Source organism: Anopheles arabiensis, chromosome 3, assembly GCF_016920715.1.
Source record: "Anopheles arabiensis isolate DONGOLA chromosome 3, AaraD3, whole genome shotgun sequence".
NCBI lineage: Eukaryota > Metazoa > Arthropoda > Insecta > Diptera > Culicidae > Anopheles > Anopheles arabiensis.
In genome coordinates this window covers 62085366-62103073 of record NC_053518.1, presented here as the reverse complement: position 1 = coordinate 62103073, position 17708 = coordinate 62085366, and the positions used below count along the sequence as shown (strand labels likewise).

The following is a 17708-nucleotide window of genomic DNA, read 5'->3' as shown; positions in this document are numbered from 1 at the left end:
TCGGACACGGGTGGGCTAGGAGCTCTGTCAACGCACGTAAGATAGTTGCTCGAAGCAGTCCTTATCCAAGGATTACCGGATGCTAGTCCGATTGGACCAAACTTTGCCGCCCCGTTCGGACTTCCAGGTTTCATTTCCAGTTAACTTCACGAGGTAAATATCCAAATACTCGACCACGTGAATTCTAATCAGGGTTCACTCAGGCTTGTTTCACTCTGCCCGCTTTACAGAACCGTGTCAAAAAATTTTGATTTCGTCGGACGCCGCATCCGATTTTATCTGTCAAACAAAATGTGTGGTGTTTTGTAGGAACAATCTCAACTTAATTTTTCATAATCATTATATTATTAAAATCATCCAAATAATCGCAATATTATACGAAAAAGCGTTTGACAGCACGTGCGATAAAATCGCATGCGATGGAGCACAGACACGTCCCAAGCGAAATTTTTCGGGGATAATGAACATAAACTCATGCCATCTCTTTCTATTCATCAGCTCTACTCTCTCACACGCATCGATGAACTTTTAGACATCTCTTTGTTCATTGTGCTATATTTGAAGGGTTTAAAACTGATAGATAACGATTCATGTTCATGAACTAGTAATGGTCAAATGGTAATGGTGTAATGTTTGCACCATGGTCGACATGAGTTCAATTCCATTTTTATTGTTTTCATTGATGATTTAAAGTTTTGATTTCTTTTTAAAACATGCAGCTCCAGTAACTTCAGACCCCTTTACTAATTGTTAGAAATGAGTGTTTAATAGTCAATCTGTTATTTTTATTGTTTTATTTATTTCTTTTAAATCATTTAGTATCAGTATCCCTTCATACAACAAAACAAGCAAATAGCACGATCATGAATAATAATATGGTGGCGCAACTGGCAAAGTGATTCGAAGTAGAATTAGCGATGTGGTTGGTAGCATCAAGGATGAAGCATGAGCATGAATTGGAATGTGAGGGAAGGGAATGAATCCGAATGTTCATTTCTATTTTTAGCTCTTTTTTGCATGGGTTCATCCTTCACGTGTGTTCACTATCCCCGAAAATGATCTGTATTTCGCTGGTCTTTTCGGGGATAATTCGTTAACGAATTATCCCCGAAAAGACCAGCGAAAACCAGCGTGGTCGGGAGCTTGGGACGGGCCTTATCTTGCATGCAGCAAGCAACATCCGGACAAAGCCGGTTTTTTTCAAAGAACGGAACGCACGAACGATAGCACCTTGCTAACAATATTGAAGCGGCAAAGATCGGAACGGAGTGAACGGAAAGAACGAATTGAACGGAACGGAATGAACGGAAAGAACGGAATGAACGGAGAGAACGAAATGAACGGAACAGAACGGAATGAACGGAATGAACGGAACGGAACGGAATGAACGGAAAGAACGGAATGAAGATCTCAGTTGTGCAGATCTCGGTAAAAATTAACCGAGATTCGGCAAAAAAATTTAAGTGTGTAGCAATAGGATAAGTACTTACTATTTATTTATATATTTATTATATTTATGACATCTATTGCATTCATTATATTTATTGTATTTATTATATTTATTATATTAATCATATTTATGTGTACAAAGTATCAATTTTGCTTGTATAATGAAACTTTATTCCATGTTTTTTTCCTTGTTAGTCAATTATTTAAAACTATTTATTCAATCATTTCTTAGCACCCTATTGATTTATTTATTTATTTATATACTGTTTTTGGCATGACTTATATATATATATATATATATATATATATATATATATATATATATATATATATATATATATATATATATATATATATATATATATATATATATATATATATATATACACAAAAAATCACCTAACTGCACATTCCAAATCCAAACACCACACCACAAAAAATAACAACAACAATAATAAAAATTAATAAATTCAATAATAAATCCGATTTTACACGCATCAGGGGGGGCCTCCTAAGTTTGGGTACTCCGTTTGTTCTTGCAAACATGAGAATCATCCATTCAAACATGAGAGAAAAGACATCCATTTCTATCACTAGATGATAGAAATAAGATGCCAAAAGGACCAACTGAAAGGGCCTTGTATCAAAACCACCACACCCAAAAAAAAAAAAAATAATAATAATAATAAAAATAAAAATAAACAACCCAATACAAGAACAAGAACCGGTAAAAAAAAACAAAATTCCTCATCCTCTCCCACGAAATAAAAAAATATATATATATATACACTCTTAAAATTTTTTGCCGAATCTCGGTTAATTTTTGCCGAGATCTGCACAACTGAGATCTCGGCAAAGATCTCGGTTAAATTTCTGTTGCCGACATCTCGGTTAATGTCATTTTGTTTTGACGTTTACGTTTAACCGAGATTTTCGGTTAGAGCAAATCGAGATTTCGGCTAAATATAAAAACATTTTATTTTTATTTTAGTGATTTTATTTGCGTATCAAATGGGGTTTTTTGATGTGATGGAAAGCGTTGGGACAGGCGCCGATTCAACCGCCGGATGGGGTACAGCGTTTGGATGTGGTACCGGTACAGGAAAATGAGCCGGACAAGGAGCGGGCACTGGTACAGGCACGGTTCTGTAAAGCGGGCAGAGTGAAACAAGTCTGAGTGAACCCTTTTTAGATTTCATGTGATCGAGTGTTGATACTTACCTCGTGTAGGTGACCGGAAATGAATCCTGGAAGTTTGAACGGTCTGGCAAAGGTTGAACCAACCGGATTAGCTTCCACATCTGATCCTTGAATAGAGACTGCTCCGAGCGACGCTCTGAAGAGCACCGGTTGCGTGCGCTGATAGAGTTTCCTAGCCCCAACCCCGCTCCATACCTGTGCTCGATCGCACGCTACTGATTCTCGTTTTTTTCACGCTGAGAGACTCATTTTCACTTTTTTTTACATTTTTTATTTTACATCACAACATCTCTCCGAAAGGTTTTCCTTTCATTAGCACGAGATTAACAGAATGGCGAATGACAGATAGAATACCGAGCCTCGGCTAATCCAAGTAGTAAAGCTGAAATCTCGGTTATTTTGACGGATTATCTCGGTGACAGCAGTGTTAACGTATGTGCTCGGCATGTTGTGTTGCCGAGTTTCGGTTCAAATATTTATTTAACTGATATTTCAGTTTTAAATGGTACTGATTTTCGGCTACAGGGTTTTTTCAACTGACATATCAGCAAGAATCGAAAGAGCCGACGGATTTCGGCAGTTTTTTTTAACCGAGGTCGTGAAATATTTTTAAGTGTGTATATACAAACACCACAAAAAAAGAAGAAAATCAAATCCACTAAACCACAAGCGAACTTAAAGATGGAACAACGCTAGCTTTTGAATACAAACTGAAAAGGAAACACAAACCATCAAAAAGAAAAAACGATTGGTGATATCACGAAAACCAACACACTGTGCATCAATCAGAAAGATCTCAACCACAACATATAAACATGAACGAAACAGCAATATAAACATCAAAGGAGAATGGATGATTTCCCCTCCAAAATTGGTAGTCAAACCTCTGATTGTACCTTTCAAAAAACGGATGGTATAGGAGGCCTCAACCTACCAACCCTATTAAGAAGAAGAAGAAATACATACACCTTGATCAGGTGGGCTTATGATGTTCTCTCTCACCAATACCGACACACAATTTGACGGTTTGTTCCATAACAAAATCTAGTATGCTATGCAGTTGAAACGATATCTCGTAGGAATGGTCTGTGGTGTTACTCAGGCATAGCACGAAGAAAGAAGCCAAAAAAACATGACGGCTTGTTCATGGATTAAAACGAAGATTTGAAGACTATATATTCCAAAAAAGATCATTTCTTTCGCCAAATCTGATACATAGGCAACAATTATTGAATCCTTTCTGGCAGAGCAATAATTCTGGCAAGCAAGAAGCAGTGTACCAACCGAACCAAATATGATTTTATACTGAATTTATCAGAGTGCCTGCGCATATCTCCTTTGGCCCTGTTCAACAGACCACCGATTGATCTCATCTTGATATCGAGTAAAATTGTGAACATTTTGGATAAAGTTAGGAGTGAGTCCATAGAAAAATCATCAAAGCATCCAGTTTGTTATGGATCTAACTTTCAAACCAGGTTTTCTTCCTATTTTCGTTTTTACGTCAAATTGCACTTGATAACCCCACCTGATCTATCAACTCACTTTGGATTAACAGCAGGCGGAATTCCGTGGCCGCGAAATTCTGGTCCATGTATTTTCGGCCTTGTACTAACGATTAATCGATTGATTAAAGGTGAATTAATCATAAAATTAGTGAATTTTATAAGTTGTATATGAATTTGACATTTCTTGGACCATTATCTGTTCAAATTGATTAACCGGCAACCGTCCGGTCCCGAGCTGCCCGGGTAATCGACGTTCTACTGTAATTGAATTTCTAGTCCAATAAACTCGAAAAATAAGTTGAGGTGAATATAATCCAATTCGACCTGTACCATGGTGAATATATTTTCTGATTTGTTGTTTGGGTAGTTGACCAAAATTGTTTTGATTTCCTGTCATTAATTTTCGCAAGCTAAACCCGTCTGCTAAACTAAGTCTTTCTATGTTCCGTTTAGGCTGAGCCCTTGAGTCGTTTAGACCTCGTTAGGGGTCGTTTAGTGGATTTGTGGCACTTGGTGCATTCTTTTATAATGGCGCAGTCCCGTTTTTTTGTTGCCCCTGTCCATACCAGTGGATGGTTGCTTACACAAAAGGAAAATCACACTTCAAGATTAGCTCAATCCCAAGTGCCACAAATCCACTAAACGACCACTAAACGGCTTCTAAACGACTCAAGCACTCTACCTAAACGGAATATAGAAAGACTTCGTTTAGCAGACGGCAAACGACTCATGCATTCTAAAAATAGCAAAATGCTGGTGGCGCCATCTGTTTGTGGGATACCCAACCAGTTGAGCTTCCTCGCTTGGAGCAGAGCTTTCTCATTTCCTCTGTACTGTTGTATGGTTTCGCATTGAAGTTATGCATCGCTAGAACTAGAACGGCGATACGATTGTTTAAATACTAAACTCCAATGGAAACCACCACCACTGTAGCAAGTGAGATTTGAGTAATGGTCGTTGGTGTTGATACCCACGTATCTGACCACACGACCATTCATATAGATTTTTGCTCGGAAAGTTAGATGGCTATATAGGTCATGATAAGATGAAACTTGTCAAAACACACTGCAAGAAAAGGATAACAATATAATGACCCCCTGTGCAAAGCGACGGAAGAAATCATTCCCTTTCGCGTATTTTCTCAGGCCTTCTTTTTCCCTCCTACGGCAAATTTGTCAAGCAGCGTTTCGAGCTACCCGTCCCTGGCTCCGCTTCCTACCCCTCGCCTGAGCACGCTGTCACAGGTTTGGATGTGTTGGTGCGTCAGACGGCCACCCAGTCAGACAAATCGGACTTAATTTACCCCTATCTTACCGCTAAATTACCGGTAATTTAAGAGTGATTTAATGGTAAATTAGCAGTCGTTAATTTACCCATTCGAGCAGTTTTGACAGATCCTATTCCTTCCTCTATTTTGTTTATATTTTTTTCGGCTAAATTGTTAATAAATAACACGAAATTTATTATATTACAGTTTACTGGTTGTATTCAATCATTTTCCTTAACTTTTACAAACGGTTACAATGAATTTTTTATAGCAAACTCGACTTGAACAGCCGCTTCACCCGGAGAAGGTGGTGCACAAATAGCACTAATAAACACTATTTCTCGGCTGTTTTTTACATTTTACAGTTTTAAACACACCGCCGACGTCTTCTTCCACTAAAATATCATTAAAACAATACTCATTTTGGTCTAATTTATATCTTTTTACTGACAACAAACAACAACACTTCGTACCGCTAAATTGCTCTTAAATTACTGTTATGACAGACACAAAACTGCTCGAATGGGTAAATTAACAGAAGGCTGTCTGACTGGGCAATCGCTGTCAGCCGCCGTCCGTGCTTTTTTCCCTCCATAGCGCTATCTCTTTCACGCGTGTGGTCAATGCTCGCGAGCTGTTGTGGCGCTTAAAAAAACCGTTAACAAACATTGCGGCGCTGCATTTGATTTTTCACAAATCAAACCAAAAAGCGCAATGAGTTCAATCGCTGCAATGTAAAAATAACTAACGAATCGCTAGCTAACGCTCGAGGGTTGGCTGTGCAACGCGCAGAACCCTATTTCGAAGTAGCGCACGCAACACAGGTGGCCATGGCCGTGCATAGGAAAGCTTAAACCTAATTGCATAAAGCATAACTTTATGTGACACTATGCTTTTCCTTTCGTATGTCGTAGATTACATAGATAGGCTGAGCCGTCTGCGCAAGGGTGTGAGTGTGCGTGTGTGTGCAACACTGTCGCCAAATGTGTATTCTTCCGGAATGTTATGATCCATCGGTCAAAGAAAGGAAGGTGTTCATGACGGTGTTTTTTTATTGTGGAGCTGCATCCTTCCCCCTGCCTGCAGTGATACAGTGTGGCAGTATGCAAGTTGCCCGCTGGATAAGAGCGGGCCCGCGGCACCGCCATCATTCCGCACATCTTAACAGCATGCCCGTCGTGGGTTCTAACCGCGTATGAACCGTTCGCCGTAGCAAGGGGTGACTATCCGGCTACGTGGTACTCAAGTCCTGAAAAGGCCGGCATGATCGCGTAGGCCATTACGCCAATAATAATAAGAAGAAGAAGAGGAATAACATAGCATAACAGCCCACACCCGGAGAAGAGATTGGATTATCTTTGTTGCTGCCGTGTTACCGCTGTGACGCGACAAATGCACGGAATGCAATCGACCAAAACATGAACCTACCGATCCGAACCCATTCCAAGGCAGTGCCGGTCGCACGGAGTCATGATACCGACTCGAAACCAACAAGCCACCAGATTCTGGACGGACAGGTGCAGCACCATACGCGCACCGTAATAAACAAATCCAGAATCCTCTTTTGTATGGATTCAATTCAAAATGTTGTTTCCACTTGCATCCGCTAGCTGAATTGGAAAGAAATGTGCTACATATCACACGCACGTTTGCTTCGATCGTTTGTCTTTTAAATACCCCCAACAGCAGAACCGGTCGCAAAGATGGTGGTGCCAATTAAATGGTTGTATTGTCTCCTAGGTAGCGGTAATCGATCGGGCGGCGTGCAGTGCGTTTTCTAAGAATGCATGGAGTGTGTAGACGCAGCCGGTGACAATGCACGCATTAGAATCAAACAGTTTTGGAGTTCCCGCACGCACACACACACACACGCGCACGCACGAACGCATGCACGCATGCACGAATGCACGAATGCACGTACGCGCGCACGCGAGCACGCACCCACGAAAGCGCGCAGGCGAGCACACACCCCCCATCAACCCCCACCTCCCCTTCCGCATGATCGATTACGGCTACCTTATCGCAAGAAAGGCTTGTTCCTCACTCAAAGCACCGGGAGGGGAGGGGACCGCCGCATGATAGAGTGGACGATCACTTTCCCCGCGCTGTGTGTGTGTCCGTGTGTGTGTGTCGTGGCCAGAAAACTCGAGACAAATTCCGGCACATTGAAAAAATAATATTTTTTATTGCCACTATACACCGTGCTACATGATGCTTAGAAGGTCGTTGAAGCATCAAACCTGTTCAAATTAAAAAAAAATATTAGATTAGTGTTAGACGTTCTCGTACGCTTGTTTTAAATAGGCTTCTTCACCCTCAATTGGCAGGGGCATCGTATGGTCTCATCAGCAGCGGCACGAAATAAAATAAACCATCAATACACCGATAACACTTTAAATCCCAAAATGAACCAGCTTCTCCCGTATCGTCAAGGTCACACACAATAAATAAATGCTAACACTCACCAATAACAATACACAACCGCAATGTACATATATACCAACGCATACACACAATCAGCTGACGGCGAAAGGCACGGGCTGAAGCGCAAGTAAGGCAAGGCAGGGAGGGGAAAGGGAGTGAGAGGAAGAGGAGGAAGGAATGGGCGCCAATATTTTTTGAATTTTGAATCGGCCGTTTTTTTTTGCTCCGCCGTCTGAAATAGTTCATCCATTCCTTCAGCAGATGGCGCTCGTTCCGCACCTAAAAACTGCAAGAAATACGCCGGCTATCGTAGTTTCGGCTGAAGTCCAGCGCTGTTTTTTGCGTATTTTTTGACACAAAACGACGCAAAAAACTACGCAGAAAACTGCTCGAATCTGCGCAGCGGGGATGAGTTGTAATACGCCATCTATGGATCAAACCCAAATAACCAAGATACCGAAAACGCCACCAATTTCCTGTACTAAAAATCCAGTTGCATCAGACAAAGCTAAAGCACTGTCAGTTTGGTGGGTTAAACCACACGGCCACAGAAGCGGCCACTTCAACGTTGTTAAAATAAGTTTTTATACACGGGTAATTCATTTGCTCAACATGTATCACCCCAAAATGTGATGTATTATGCAAAGGAAGCGATTAAACGTGCGGGCTTTATTTCGTTTGTTCTAAAACATATTTGTGTATATTTGTTTACTTGCAAATGGACTCATCCATTTCGCGGGTGAGTGCACAGTTTATAGATTAATAATATTGCCGAAGTTATGCAGTGATGTAAGTGAATGAGTTAAAGTAATCGACCTGTTAAAATCTTGTTAAGCATATTGTTAAATATTAAAATAAATATTAACGGTCAATTCGATGGTACAGTGGTGTTTTCCGTCAATCCCGATAGAGGACACTATCGAAGTGGAGTCGTGATGATAACGATCGGGCCGAGGAGTCCCGATAGCACGAAAATTCCCGAACGTGGCAAAGGTTACGATCTTTAGCCATTCTTTCACCGATCCCCGAACCAAGCGACTGATTTTTTAGCTACAATAAACTAACGTTGCTTAAAAAACGCTTGTGTATCTAATATTTATTGTACATTCGGGTGAAAGAAAGAATCCTGTTGATAACGTCTCAACATTCTAAAAAATCATTCGCTTTCGAATAAATAATTTTCTCCACATTGTGATCCCTTGCTTCACCCGTTGCCGGCTAATAATGATTCCTGAGGCAAATCGGAATCACCGTGCTGAAGTGAATACAGGCGGTCCCCGAGATACACGGTTAATGGGGACCGAAAACGGCCGCAAAATACCGCGTATCTCGAATTTCCGCGTAAGTCGAATCTCGTGATTTCCAGCTAAAATATCAAAATTTTTCGTGTAATTTTGCAAATAGGGGGCGGTTTTAGTCACTTTATGAATTATGTGATATGATTCTGACTGAATATAACTGTTTTAAACCTTTTGAAATAGTTTTGAACATTCGATCAAAACGGAAATTATTTGGCAATTTGCAATTGATGTGTCAAATCAGTACAATTTGCTCAAAGAATTGTCAAATTTAGAAAACCGCGTATCTCCGAATCCGCGTATAAGAGGTACCGTGTATCTCGGGGACCGCCTGTACAAGACAAATTACTGTGCGAGGAAATATGTTACAAGGATTACGCGCGTGTTTAAGAAAAGGACTACGGATTAAGTTAAGTTAATTGTGTCGTTTCCTTGCGCATCTCACCCGTTGCCAGCGATATAAAGTTCCTGAGGAAATTCGGAACATAGTTGTGCTGAAGTGAACTTGCAGCAGGAGAAGTGAACCATACAGAGGACTAATTCGTAGTGCTTAAATAGTTTATGCGAAATGATTACGTTTCGCCAAATGGATATGAAATATGTTGTTTCAATATGTGTTGTGTTGTTAAAGTTGCTTTGGATAATCATGGCAAATGATTTAGGGAGAAGTGAATCGCCATTTCTATCGGGGGGAACAAAAGGTCATGCAGTGCACATCAACCAGGCAGGGGATGGCAACCTATTAGTGCGCAAGAAAATATTCAGGCGTAAAAGAGCTAGAAGAAAAATAGCAAAGGATAGTTCAGGCACTTACCCCAAAATACCAAAAGTATGTGCGGTCGTGAACAAAACACCCAACTGCCACCATCGAATTGTACCAATAAGAGTGTTTGCTTGGCTCACAAACACTGGGGCCAGTGTTAAATATTAAAATAAATATTAACGGTCAATTCGATGGTACAGTGGTGTTTTCCGTCAATCCCGATAGAGGACACTATCGAAGTGGAGTCGTGATGATAACGATCGGGCCGAGGAGTCCCGATAGCACGAAAATTCCCGAACGTGGCAAAGGTTACGATCTTTAGCCATTCTTTCACCGATCCCCGAACCAAGCGACTGATTTTTTAGCTACAATAAACTAACGTTGCTTAAAAAACGCTTGTGTATCTAATATTTATTGTACATTCGGGTGAAAGAAAGAATCCTGTTGATAACGTCTCAACACATATTGACCCTAGCCTGCCCTTGATCCATCTTTTCCTCGTCAACATGTTTGGAAAAGGTGGGCCAAGTGCGGGCAAGGTCAATACATATGATTGGAACTGACAGCTCCGATTGTTCTAAAATTTGGTGGGTTAATGACTGAATCGACCACCACTAATCCACGTGGGTTTGAAGTGGTTTTACAGTGGGTGTTAGCACGTTTTTGTGTTGCCTGTTTTGGCTGCGTGAAAAAGGTAAACAACACAACTGCTGTCACCTAGCGACCGAGATATGTAGATAAACCAAGTTAGAAAAGGTGCCGCTAGGTGGCGTAAAGGTTGTTATCAACTGAAAGAGGCAAACATATACATTGCGAAAGAGATGAAGAGACACGATCCAGCCTCCGGTCATACACCCCATAAAGGTCGAGCATAAGGGCATAGACAGGAAACGGCGCGAAACTATTGGCAGTAGCAAAAGCGAGTGTGACCGGACAAGTTAAAAATATAGAATTTGCATCAAAACGTCAAAGATCATTTTCTTATTTCAAACACCCGGAAAGAAATTGTTACCGAAGTAACAAAGTTTTTAACTTTCACACTTGTATTTTCGCGAGTTATACATTTACGGCATAAAAATGCAGAGTGAAGAAAATCGCTTCGATTGTGGTGCCTGCGATAAGGCGAACACCGTGGACGATATGGTGCTGTGCGACGGTTGCGCGAAGTGGTACCACTACGGGTGTGCTGGCGTCACCGCAAACGTAGCGAAAAGAAAGTGGTTCTGTGTTCGGTGTGTGAAGAAAGTGCCTGTGATCGGGAAAAGCGAGGCCAAACCGACGCTACGTGAGGAAGTTAGTGCAAAGGACAACAAGCCCGCTGAAAGCTGCCAGAATGTAGAGAAGCAGGGAGCAGCTGATAGCGAGGGTGGCAGTTCGGAGCGAACCGTAGTGCAGGATAAGCCAAGTCCACCCCAAACGGCCAAATCTAAAGCACCAAGCACAAGACGGGGCGGCTCAGCGTCTTCTCAACTATCTGTGCGAAACGCCTTAGAGCGCCTGGCCAAGAAACAGGAACTTGAGAAGAAAATGGCCGAGAAGGAGTTCCAGCTAAAGATGGCCAAAATGGAGCTCGAGCAGGAGGAGCTCAGGATGCAACTCGAGGAGCAGCTCGACATCGAAGGCTCGGAATGTTCCATCATAAGTGGCAAAAGTGTAAGAGCAAAAATTTGGGTAAGAGATCAAAATCAGGCTTTGGCTAAACCTGTTCAAGTGCAGACTCATCCGCAAACTGAAGCGTCACCAGTAACGAAAAGACGAATGGCTGAAAGTAATCTGGAAAACGCGATGGTGGAAAGAAACGGCTTGACCCCCAGCCAAATAACTGCGAGGAACCACTACCCAAAACAGCTGCCAAAATTTAGTGGTTCTCCTAAAGAATGGGCCGTGTTCATAAGCTGCTACAACGAGTCCAATGAAGCCTGCGGATTCTCTAATAGAGAAAATTTGTTGCGCTTAGAAGAGTGCCTTCACGGTGCAGCTAGAGAGGCAGTGCAATCAAAACTCACGACGCCAAACGCAGTCCCAGACATCATCAAAGTGTTGAAACGACTCTATGGACGTCCTGCCCTAATCGTACAAGAGTTAATCGACAAGGCACGACAAACCGAAGCGCCCAAACCAGAAAACCTAGAGTCGCTGATTAAATACGGGTTAGCAGTGCAACATTTCTGCGACCACCTAGTAGCAGCAGACTTAGAAGACCACCTACAGAACCCAGCAATACTAGGAGAACTAGTAGAGAAACTCCCAGCATCAAGGAGACTGCAGTGGTCGCGATATAAATGTGGTCTTCCACATATCAGTTTGCAACAATTTGGTGAGTTCATGGATGAATTGATGGAGCATGCCTGCAAAGTGTGCAATTATATTCCACAACAACCCACAAACCCTCCTCCTCCTCGCTATCGAACACACCATCACACTGATACTCTTGAAAGGGGAACCCTAGCACAACCACGACGTTACACCTGGCAAGAGCGGAAATGTCCTGCGTGTGGTGATACAGGTCATCGAGTGAGGAACTGTCAAGAGTTCCGACAAATGAATGTGCAGAACCGTTTGGATGTAGTAGATCGGCATGGATTATGCAAGCTGTGCCTTAACCAACATGGCCTACGACGCTGCTTATCGCGATTCCGATGCGAGATAAACGGGTGCGAAGCTCGCCATAACGCATTGCTGCATTTGCCGTCAGCGACACGTTGTGCAGAGGTATTAGCCCATAACGGTACGACAAAGGCTGGTGTGCTGTTCCGAATCGTACCAGTCGTAGTGCACTATGGACCGAAAAGTGTAGAAACTCTGGCTTTCCTGGATGAAGGTTCATCCTTAACCTTGATGGAAACCAGCCTGGCCAACACCCTTGGCGTAAGCGGAAGACCAGAGCCCTTGGAACTAAGCTGGACAGCCGATGTGACGAGAAAGGAAAATGCATCACAACGAGTAGACGTGCAGATTTCGGCGCGAGGCGACGATAGACGTTACGAGCTTTCCGGCGCTCGTACGGTCGAAAAGCTAAGTCTGCCGAAGCAAGAACTAAACCGCAAAATCCTAATAAATAACTTTTTCTCACTTTCAGAAATTGCCGATCCCGTCGTTTCTGAAAGCTGAGCCAAAGTTATTAATCGGGCTGCAACACATGGAGCTGCTTACACCACTGGAGACCCGGACGGGGCAGGCAGGCGAGCCGGTCGCTGTGAGGAGCCCTCTTGGATGGGCTGTGTACGGACCGTACAACAACACGACGAGCGGCGTCTTGATGCAGCATATTGGTCCGGTGCAACCCGGCAATGCGGTGCAACGCGACACTGAAGACAGCGACGGAGACCTGAACATGCTGCTCCGTGATTATTTCACATTAGAAGAGGAGATTCGTCCGGCTCCAAATCAACATTAGCAACATGCCCAGATCTGGCTGATACACTCCAAAACAGCTACAAAAGAAGCCGGAAACTATCTAGCGAAATGTGGGACAGATGGTTGAAGGAATATTTTCCTAACCTCAATCTTAGGAAAAAGTGGCGAGATGACAACATACCAATCAGGGTCGGAAACTTGGTATTTATTACGGAAGGAAGTCGAAAGGATTGGGTGAGAGCAATTGTAGAAGAAACAATAACTGGGCGAGACGGACGAGTGAGACAAGCAGTAGTAAGGACAGCGTCTGGAAAACTATTGAAACGAGCAGTGGTAAAACTTGCCTCTATAGAAACAGAAATATTAGCACCGGAATTATGAACATTTATATTAGCACTGCACTGAGTCAACCCCATACATCATATATTGTCCATACACACTTTAATGCTTAGAAGAAGCATCAAATAGAAACGTGCCAGTATTTTAAGTAAATCCTGCGCAACTTAGGATTGACGGGGTGGGGTATGTTAGCACGTTTTTGTGTTGACTGTTTTGGCTGCGTGAAAAAGGTAAACAACACAACTGCTGTCACCTAGCGACCGAGATATGTAGATAAACCAAGTTAGAAAAGATGCCGCTAGGTGGCGTAAAGGTTGTTATCAACTGAAAGAGGCAAACATATACATTGCGAAAGAGATGAAGAGACACGATCCAGCCTCCGGTCATACACCCCATAAAGGTCGAGCATAAGGGCATAGACAGGAAACGGCGCGAAACTATTGGCAGTAGCAAAAGCGAGTGTGACCGGACAAGTTAAAAATATAGAATTTGCATCAAAACGTCAAAGATCATTTTCTTATTTCAAACACCCGGAAAGAAATTGTTACCGAAGTAACAGTGGGTTAAGGCCGATTTGGTTATTTGGGAACCAATGAAGCTGTGGAGCTTTCATTTTTTTTCTATGGATATTCAATTTTCCAGTCGTTTAAGCTTAATCTGTGGCGCTTGGGATCTGTACTACTACCGAACGATCACATCTTACCTGCCTCAAATGACGCACTGCAACTACTTCACGCACTACCCAAGTGTCACAAATCCACTAAACGACCACTAAATGGCTTCTAAACGACTCAAGTTCTCTACCTAAACGGAATATAGAAAGACTTCGTTTAGCAGACGGCAAACGACTCATGCATTCTAAAAATAGCGAAAAAGCTGGTGGCGCTCTCTGTTGGTGGGATACCCCAACCAGTTGAGCTTCATCGCTTGGAGGAGAGCTTTCTCATTTCCTCTGTACTGTTGTATGGTTTCGCATTGAAGTTATGCATCGCTAGAACTAGAACGGCGATACGATTGTTTAAATACTAAACTCCAACGGAAACCATCAGTACTGAAGCAAGTGAGAGCGTTTCTACATACACCGAGAATGCAGCTGAGAAAAAAACTGACAGCATGCTTTGACAGCGACTGACAGCATTCTCGGTGAGAGAATTGTCCTCGGCATGCAAAGAACGATGGAGCTGAGAAAAAAAATAATTTTCAGTTTATAGCGATCGATCAATTATAGTTTGCATTTTTGCCGTCTAATAATCGTAGATATATTATTAAAAAGTAAAAGAAACTTTTTTGACTTCGTTTTAGCGATTAAAATGGATTTTTTCAACATCATTTTAAAAGTCTCATCTCGGCGCTTTTCAGAGCTCCTACACACACCAGCGTGAGAAACCGGTTGTCAATTCTCTCACAGCCATCTCTCAGCTGCATTCTCAGTGTATGTAGAAACGTTGTTTACATGTGCGCGAACGAGACGGTACGACAAATCGAGCGAGAACAAGGGAGAAGGAGACAGAAACTCACCTCGAAACGAGCACCGTAAGCGATTACAGGACGACTAGAGAAAATGAGCGAGATGCAGCTATTTTTGAACGTCAAAAACTCACGTCTTGTCCAACGGGGCGAAAACGTACACCAAAGTGAATTAAAAATATCAGGTAGTGAATAAGGGCCTTTGGGGGGTCACCATAGTTGAGGGACTTTACGTCATTTTAAAACCGTTAACTATTGGTTTGCGCACGCAAAGCATAACAAACAGAACAGATTTAAAAGTTACTATGTGCATGTTTGTATGTTTAATGATTTTAACGAAAAATGAGATATATTAACAAAACATTTGATGATTTGTTTAGGTACCAAATTTAAAATCATGTGAATAAGAGTTCTAATCTCACTTAAATTGCCCATGAGGCTCGCAGATAATGAGGAAAAAACATAAAAACAGGAAAAATAAATAATTTACTATTTGTTACCCTCAAACATGTCGAAACACAATGAACTATAGAATAAATTCATGAAATAACACTCTTCAATCTTTGTTTTAATGTTAGATAAGAACTCGCAAAGCCCAACATATATTTTTAAAGAATATTTAATTGAAAAAATGTGGGAGAAAAATATAAGGAATCAATTAAAAAAAAGCAAACAAAGTTTGAATCCTGGGGCCCTTACGTCAAGTGACGAATTGTCAAAATGCTTCAGATTGCACAGCCTGATATTTTTAATCCACCTTGAACGTACACGATCGCACACACCACGATATTTCGCCGGAAAATTACAGAATTTGTGTGCTGCTGCGTGCCACTTCTATCTATGATTTATCTCGTTCGTTCAATTATTTGACCAACTCCGAGCTGCTGCAAGAGCGTGCAAGATGAGTACGATTCTGGAAAAGATTGCTCAAATCGAGTCGGAGGTAAGGCAACAATACGCTGGACACGTCCGGCACTTGTGGAACCCATCCATCCCACCCACCGAACTGCGCTCGAGGTTATGATGATTTGTTATGTTTTTGTGTGTGTGTTTTTCGGTCCGGCGGTACCGTCTCAATCCGTAGATGGCTCGTACCCAACGTAACAAGGCTACGGCGGGACATTTGGGCTTGCTGAAGGCACGGTTGGCCAAGCTGCGGCGCGAGCTCATCACTCCCAAGGGTGGCGGCGGTGCATCGGAACAGGGTTTTGAAGTTTCCAAAACCGGTGACGCCCGGGTCGGCTTTGTTGGGTTTCCCTCGGTGGGCAAATCGACCCTGCTGTCCAATCTGGCCGGTGTCTACTCGGAGGTGGCTGCATACGAGTTCACCACGCTGACGACCGTGCCGGGCTGTATCAAGTACAAGGGCGCCAAGATACAGCTGCTGGATTTGCCCGGAATCATCGAAGGTGCGAAGGATGGTAAGGGTCGCGGTCGGCAGGTAATTGCGGTGGCACGTACCTGCAATCTGATTTTCATGGTGCTGGACGTGCTGAAACCACTCACGCACAAGAAGCTGCTCGAGCACGAGTTGGAAGGGTTCGGGCTGCGGCTGAACAAGCAGCCGCCGAACATTTCCTACCGCCGGAAGGACAAGGGCGGAGTGAACCTGAACGCCACCGTTGCACAGTCGGAGTTGGACCTGGACACGGTGAAGACGATTCTGGGCGAGTACAAGATCCATAATGCGGACATTACGCTGAAGTACGATGCGACGGCGGACGATCTGATCGACGTGATCGAGGGCAACCGCATTTACATCCCGTGCATCTATCTGCTGAACAAGATCGATCAGATTTCGATCGAGGAGTTGGACGTCATCTATAAAATCCCGCACTGCGTACCAATCTCTGCCCATCACCACTGGAACTTTGACGATTTGCTCGATATGATGTGGCAGTATCTGAAGCTGGTGCGAATGTAAGTGGTCATTAATTGTGTGAAAGTGGTAAAAATGTGGTGCTTACACACTATTATTGTGTTTCTTTTTTACAGCTATACCAAACCGAAGGGCCAGCTGCCGGACTACAGCTCACCGATTGTGCTGCACCACGAGCATACTACCGTGGAAAGTTTCTGTAACAAGCTTCACCGAACGATTGCGAAAGAATTTAAATAGTAAGTAAAGCCGTTTTATTTTTAATTAAAAAAGAGACATAATTTATTTGGGGCTTTTTTTGCTCTCTTTCTCTCTCTCCCACTTCGAACAGTGCACTTGTGTGGGGTTCGTCCGTCAAGCATCAACCGCAAAAGGTCGGTATCGATCACGTGCTGAACGATGAGGATGTGGTGCAGATTGTAAAGAAGGTTTAAGGCAGCTGATATATCGTGTTGAAAATGGGGCAATCAGCAGACGACACACCATCCCCGACTGTCCGTCGATCGGTTTGAAGAAAAACAAAAGAACGTGCGCAAATAATTATGAACGTTGATCGCTTTAATACGCCTTTTACAAGGATTATCTTCTTTTATACACCGAAATGAAGCGAAAAACACGAACGGTGATGTTAGTGAAATGGTATGTAGTCTGCAATGTAATTTATTTAATGTTCTGTGCATCTTTTAATAGTTAGTCTACGTCGTACGTGGCCTTATCTAATTGTCCGGTGCTGCCGTAGTGCTACGGAATCGTCCCA

General features: G+C 42.7%; 2 protein-coding genes across 2 annotated transcripts; one reads left to right on the top strand and one right to left on the bottom strand.

Annotated features, from left to right (window-relative positions):
* Window positions 1-2419: 2419 nt before the first annotated feature.
* On the bottom strand, window positions 2420-3093 carry LOC120903297 (myrosinase-binding protein 2-like). The gene is made up of 2 exons (XM_040312625.1): window positions 2671-3093; window positions 2420-2595 (listed from the first exon to the last, which is right to left on the bottom strand). The coding sequence occupies exons 1-2, from the start codon at window positions 2748-2750 to the stop codon at window positions 2457-2459; spliced, it is 219 nt and encodes a 72-aa protein (XP_040168559.1). The 5' UTR covers window positions 2751-3093; the 3' UTR covers window positions 2420-2456.
* A 12726-nt stretch (window positions 3094-15819) lies between these two features.
* On the top strand, window positions 15820-17513 carry LOC120901216 (GTP-binding protein 128up). The gene is made up of 4 exons (XM_040308921.1): window positions 15820-16015; window positions 16157-16992; window positions 17068-17190; window positions 17283-17513. Exons 1-4 carry the CDS (start codon window positions 15974-15976, stop codon window positions 17383-17385), a joined length of 1104 nt encoding a protein of 367 aa, XP_040164855.1. The 5' UTR covers window positions 15820-15973; the 3' UTR covers window positions 17386-17513.
* Window positions 17514-17708: the final 195 nt, after the last annotated feature.